Raw genomic sequence first — 7,034 nt, forward strand, 5'->3', positions numbered from 1 at the left:
ACTGTGGGAGGAAGCTGGAGCACCTGGAGGAAACCCACGCTGACACGGGGAGAACATGCAAACTCCGCACAGAAGGGCTCCCACGCCCGGGATCGAACTGGCAACCCTCTTGCTGTGAGGCGAGAGTGCTAACCACCACACCACCGTGCCGCCCTGCATTTTATTCATCTATCCTTTTTGGCTCTTTTAAACGGGCAAGGATAACCACCTAATGTCGTTGTACTTGTGCAGTGACAATAAAGGTCTGTCTATCTATCTTCCTGTCTTCTTGCACTCTGGCTGGTTGAGATAAAATGCATTACTTCACTCACACACCACAACTCTGATATACAGTAAACTACAGAGAGCTCTCCCTGGCGGCAACAGTCGTAATCAGCATTGTGTGAACTAGCGTGCCAAGGACATTCATTTATACCCAAGAGTCCCACACTACAGCTTTAACCAAGTGAACACCAGGGCTGCCCCCTGAAAGTCCATGACCTCAGTCATTAGTCAAAAAGACCTCGAGTCCATTTGCACTTTATCATTTGAATGACTGCCTTTTTTTAGCTGCGTAACCGCACACGAGGCAGGCTGTACACTTGATAAACAGAGTCTTGTCTCAAAATGTCCTCCTGTAAACACAAAACTAAGTGTGACTGAAGTTAAGAAGGGTGACGTAAACAGGGAGGGAGCCTGACTCATGTCTGTTGGCTGCTCTGATGCTCTCAGCTCTGGTTCTGAATGTTGGTGAAGTCGACTTCACTTCTTTTGAATCAGACACTAATACTTTCACTTTTACTTTCTCTGACTGTGAGATCTGATGCTTTCACAGATAATGAACACAAGAACACTTGAGACTTACGTAGGCTCAGAGATGGGAATCAAGAACCGGTTCAAGTTATGAACCAATTACAAACTTTAGGATCAATCTGAATCGTATGCCCCCGAGCTTTTTTGTTTCTTTTATCGTTACCTGTATGTTCATTTGACAGCTGAAATAACAATAATGTCAAACTTGTGTATCTACGCTGCTGGAAACACGTGACAAGGAGGAGTCGTGGCTTCATTTCACAAGGAAAGATGTTGTAATGCTGCTTGTAATGTCTGGAAAATGATAATCTCAGAACCCATCTGTTATCTCTCTGACGACGATGAAGGTCCTGTTGGCATGGGGCAATATTTTGGGAGATCTGGTGTAGCCAGCAGATATTACAGTCAAGACTTTCTCCTCCATGCGGCAGTCATTTTGGCTAATCTCATATGAATGAAGACACATTTAAAATAAGCTGATGTTAATCTAACTTGTCATCACACGATAGCTAATGGGTTCAGAGATTGCAGTTTTGGCCAAAGTGTTCTGCTTCTCCACACAGACGTGATTGGTCATTACGACTCAGACTACAAATGGAAACCAGGGGTTTCATTTACAAAACAATGCGTAGGATCCATGATAAAAATGTACAAACAAACAAAAGCCAAAAATGGCGTGCATCAAAAAATATTCAACAGTTTCTACAATCAGGCTCCACCTCACCGTCTGCGTCGCCAATTTCCTGACTCCAAAATGTTCATAAGCGTGGGTCAAAGTTTCTCCCATCAGGTGTGATTTTATAGATCACAACGTTTGCATGGCAGGTGACGTACGCCTCCTTCAGGCCTCGTTATGTGCGTACGCAGTGTTTATAAATGAGACCCCAGCACACCTCTGATACCAAAATCTTGTCCTGCTGCCAACAGGTTGTGCACACATATGCAGATGTCTGTTTATAGAGATTAGTAAAATGACATGCTGAAACATTATTCTCAACAACATAGGCATAAGCTCCAGGAATGTATCTGACGCTGTGCACAAGTGCAACTGTTTCCAAACCAAAGTGTGAATATCCTGTGCTATAATAACATTACAGGCTCAGAGATGATACAACAGTTGGTGTCGAAGCTGAAAATACATAGGTGTAATATAGGTGTAAGCTGAGTGAGGCGGGGCTGCTCTGCAGGTGAACCAACACTCAGTCACTCAGCAGTGGAATGAATAACATGTTTCTCATATTTGTAGATAAGAAAAGACGCAGTGAAGCTTCTTCCTGTCCACACTACATTTTTGGGTTTAAAACAGCTGCTCTCTTTGTGGGAGTGTAAGACCAAACACAAAAACAAATTAAGAATGCATTTTCAAATGTAGCTGTCTCAATGATGTACTGTAAGCCTCCCTTCAGGAGCCCCTCACCTTCCTCAGGTCTCCCCTGGAACAGTACTCCATGGCCAACAGTGGAAGATCATTTAAGGCTATGTGCCTCATTTCCTCCGGGACGTCTCGGGCTGTCACAACATTGATGTGATTCAACCTGAGTGAGAGAGGAGTCGTCGTCAATACTACATTACTGTTTAATGATGTCCACACAGGTTTTGCACAGTCATTCACTTCTACAACGCCTGCAAGACATTATCATGTATCTAACTGAATGTCTGCAGTTTCCTTTAGATAATTACAATAACTGTGAATAAGTATCGTCACTATGACAGCAGGACACGACTGTATAATGTCTTTAAATTAATGTGCTATATAAATGTCCCCCACAGGAGGAAGATATATAAAAAAATAACTCCAACTTTTTCATGATCTGGATTTCTCGGCTCCATCTGTCCTTGTTTCTTGGTGTGAGCTCCAGACGGCACAGTTTCACAGCTAGTTTTTCATTTGTTTCCTACAAAGCAGACAAACACAAACTTCATTATTATCAGAGCATAAAAGCAGAACCAAAATAGAAGCTGATGTGCACTTTAGAAGGAGCTATCCCCCATATGTCTCATGACATGTCACAACAAATACTACGAGTACTTTTATTGATACCAGTACAAAGCAGGTGCGTGGAGACACAGTTAGGACACTGGTTGTTTCAGGATCACATGTGTGCAGTGTAGTGTTGCACGGTATACTGGTACAAACGGTAGACCATGGTACATATGATACCATAATGTTGGAGTACCTCATGGTACCACTACTGTGGATAAGTTCAAAGTCCAATCGCAAGAGGGTGAGTGTCCATGCGCCGTCCAATAACAGCGTGCGCTGGCCACCTGGCACTCAATATGCTGCTGCAGTGGTTTGTTTTCCAGTGACATGTCAGGTATTAGCTGAGCTATTGAGTATCTTTAAGCAGTGAAAGTTATTATTTATTTGTTTTTACTTGTAGGTTAGATTTGTTTATATATGCTACAGTGATGTGTTTTTCCACAGAGCTCTATGGTGCGAGCATTTTACTCACATTTGAGACTAAAAATAGTTTTGTGCGAGCAAAAGAAATCATTCAGGAGCACGCTGTGCGAGTACAGATTTCAACCAGCAGCAGAAACGAAAGGCGAATCCTGCCGGTTGTGGGTTGAACGGGGGTCACAGACAGGAAATACGGCGGAGCACTATGGCCACCGCAAGATTACGGCTTACCGGCGACCGAGAAGCCTGGCTTCAGGTCCAATAATTTCCTCTTCCAGAAGTACCTGAACAGCCGAGCCGTGGCGGCACACAGGTATGTGATGTGTCAGAGGAGAAACGAGCCGTTCATATTTCTCTCTTTGTGGCAGGTAACGGTCCACAAACCTCACCGCACTTTAGGGACTGTTCTTTACTTATGAAGGGACTGTTCTTTACTTGTCAGGGGAGGAGGGTGGCTGGTTGATTTTTATTTTATTTATTTATTTTATTTTGATCCCCCCTATGTTAATCACTTATTGATGCTGTTTTTGAAGTATGAATAAGTCAATAAGTAATTTATTCCATTGAAATATCATTGATGTATTATAGAAAAGTGATTTATCTTTTTATAAATGACAAAAGGCACATCTGCCTCATTTTTGCTGTGGTATCGTGATACTACTCAGAACCATGATATTTTCACTGGTATCATACCGTGGGTCCCAATTTTGGTACCGTGACAACACTAGTGCAGTGTCACGCTGGGTGACATAGCTCGAGACTCACATGATGTTGGTACAGGTAAACATGGGCAAAGCCGCCCATGCCCAGCCTCTCTTTCAGCTCCCAGTCTCCGCAGTTCTGGTTCTGCCTGAAGGGAGGTTTCTCCATTGTTGTCACACAAGCTGGGGCAAAGTGCAGAAATAACATGACAGGGTTAACTTATACTCGAGGCATTTATGGTCACAAAAGAGCTGCAACCAGTATAGAATTAATCCATTACTTGATCCACAGAAAATCAACTGGCAGATGTTTGTGATAATTTGATTCATTAACAAGCACAATACGCCAAATATGTGATATATATATTTACAGGTTCTCACATGTGAGAATCTGCTGTTTCTTCCATCATATATCATATATCATAATAAATGTCATCATATTTTTGGCTGTAATAATGTTAGTAGGACAAAACAAGACAATTGCTGAGGTCACTTCATGTAAACAGCTTTGTCACTGTGTCTTATATTTAGTAGACGAACGTTTAACCGAGACAATAATGTGCAGAACAACTGAGACAATAATCTACAGATTACTCAGTAAAGAACACAACATCAATCTAACTGATTGCGATGTTTGAATTCCAACCAAGCAAACCAGCTGAACAAAACTCGGGGGCCTGGCTACATCCTGGAACACCTGCCAAGCTAATGTCAGATTACATCACTGCTTGCACAACACCAACGCTCAATGTCTCACACGTCTTGCTGCGATATAACAAACGCGGCTTGTTGAGCTAAGTGAAGCAGATGTGACAGGTACACTCACATATCAATGTCTTAGGTTAAACTGGCGGCACTGGCTAACTGGCGACAACACTTTAGCCAACCAACGGCAGCCCTTTACCTTCCAGGAAACAGTCGGCGCCAGCTTGCTAGCATTAGGAAATGAAGGCTTCGCCGTCGGTTAAGAGACGTTTAAATAAATGTTCCCGCTGCTGAAGAGACTTTAGACACTTACTTCGTGTTTCTATGAACGTGTCATGAGCCGTTGTGTCGGTGTAACTGCGAACCGTCCGGTTGTTTTCGGTTGTTTTCGAGTCGATGCAGCGGCGGCACCGTGTGAATGTGTACTTTCCTGCGTGACGTCACCAGAATCCCCGGCTGTTTCTTGAAAATGAAACTGGGCGCGTTCAACAGCGCAAACACCTGCTGCGTTCAGCCACTGCTAAAACTGATGAAACAACCATCAAATTAAACAATAAATGACACCAAACTGTGCTTAAGTATACTACACGCGTTATATAGATGACACACTGCCTTACAACATCATTCACTGTGTTACATTTATATTCTAACAACAGCTCTGAGTGTCATTAATGTGTTGACCAGACTAGCTGCTGTCAGTCAGAGCATCTCACCTGACCTCCTAACTCTTTTATTGTGTTTATATAAACTTCTTTTCTCATGCCAACTGTTCATAATTCTTATTTCAGTTATTATTATTTATTTTAAACTTCTCTATTTACCTCAAAACATCAATTAAAGCCTCGCAACAGTTAAACACCCAGTCCCCTTTACCAGCCTGGTGTGGCTTCACATTTGGACAAATAAAGGCCTGTCTCCGTTAGAGGCCTGGTCTGGTTGCCAGGCAGTTCATTTCTATTGTAGCTCTTTGGATGTACAGAATCAGATTGTTGGCTTCCCACTTGAGCTCACGTTAAGTTAGTTGTTTCAATGACACATATAAATATAAATGTTTAAACTTTTGTCAGTATGGAGATGCAACATTGTTAGCTCAGTTCTCCACAATTCAATCATTACTGAAACTATCACAAGCACCAAAGAAGACAGTGATTCAGTGAGATTTATCGCCCTGGTAAACAAGCGATGAAAAGAAAGTGGTGACTACATACGTTAGCTCTGAAACAGTCATATAGTCTGACTGTGTGTCCATTCCTCTATAACTCTGTAACTTATTCATATTCCTTCGTGTTTCATCAAAAGAATTATAGTCATATGAAAATTAATCCAAGTTGTGAGTATTGTTTTAACTGGATAAAGTGGTGTTGTGTTGTTATTTTTAGCTTCTCTGTGTACCACAAAACATCAAATAAACACAGAGTCCCTTTCACCAGCCTGGTGTGGCTCCACATTTGGACAAATAAAGGCCTGTCTCAATCAGACGCCTGGTCTGGTTTCCAAGTAGTTCATTCTTTAATAATTTTACATAATCAAATCATAAATAATCATATTCTACATAATCAGAACTGCATGCCTTCATAGGTGTGACATCACCAAATAGTAAGTTGACCCTGCAATGCATGATGCGAGGAAAATGACATAGGCTAGTTTAGTTTTAATCATAAGGTCATAAAATTGTCATAGCTACTATGCTGCACAAACCTTTGACTAAAATCAGTTAAAAAAAAAAATGTTTATAGCTCGTGTCTGTTTTTGGAGTTAAGATGATTTTATTTTGTCCCATTAAGCCAAACATACATGTTGGGTGATTGAGACAGTCCTAAAAAACTTTGCTAATAAAGAAAATGATCAATCTTGCAATAGAGAACCACTGTGTGTGCTCTGTATGCTCCAGATTAGTGACTCCCAACCTTCATGTGTGCAGAACCTTAATCAACAATAAAGTATTGATGGACTAGCTAGATTTTGCTGGTGTTTTTTGCCAGCTGGACAATACACCATCCATGCAAAATCTAACACCTGGCCTTGACCTCTTAACCCATCCCTAGCATTTATTTTGGAACCTCAACTAAATGTGTCCGGGGTAGCACAATGGTGCTGTGGTTAGCACTGTTGCTTAGCATGTGGGTTCCTGGTTTGAACCCCGAGGGTGGGGGAGTCCCTCTGTGCAGAGTTGTCAGCATGGGTTTCCTCCAGGTGCTCTGACATGTTCTCCCTGTGTCAGTGTGGGTTTCCTCCAGGTGCTCTGACATGTTCTCCCTGTGTCAGTGTGGGTTTCCTCCAGGGGCTCTGACATGTTCTCCCTGTGTCAGTGTGGGTTTCCTCCAGGTGCTCTGACATGTTCTGCCCGTGTCAGTGTGGGTTTCCTCCAGGTGCTCTGACATGTTCTCCCTGTGTCAGCGTGGGTTTCCTCCAGGTGCTCTGACATGTTCTGC

General features: G+C 42.4%; 1 protein-coding gene across 2 annotated transcripts in view; it reads right to left on the bottom strand.

Moving 5' to 3' along the window:
* The window catches only part of LOC126399420 (inhibitor of nuclear factor kappa-B kinase subunit alpha-like), a 24,115-nt gene extending 19,065 nt beyond the window's left edge, over positions 1-5,050 (bottom strand). The window contains exons 1-4 of one of the 2 annotated variants that reach the window (XM_050059353.1): positions 4,916-5,050; positions 3,962-4,080; positions 2,593-2,687; positions 2,210-2,327 (exon numbers count right to left, since the gene is read on the bottom strand). In XM_050059353.1, coding sequence (XP_049915310.1) covers positions 2,210-2,327; positions 2,593-2,687; positions 3,962-4,066 — 318 coding nt within the window. In that variant the 5' untranslated portion in view covers positions 4,067-4,080; positions 4,916-5,050. Of the gene's footprint in view, positions 1-2,209; positions 2,328-2,592; positions 2,688-3,961; positions 4,081-4,801 lie in introns of both variants that reach the window. The other variant, XM_050059354.1, reaches the window with a different exon arrangement.
* Between the last annotated feature and the right edge of the window lie 1,984 nt (positions 5,051-7,034).

Source organism: Epinephelus moara, chromosome 13 (assembly GCF_006386435.1).
Source record: "Epinephelus moara isolate mb chromosome 13, YSFRI_EMoa_1.0, whole genome shotgun sequence".
Taxonomy (NCBI): Eukaryota; Metazoa; Chordata; class Actinopteri; order Perciformes; family Serranidae; genus Epinephelus; species Epinephelus moara.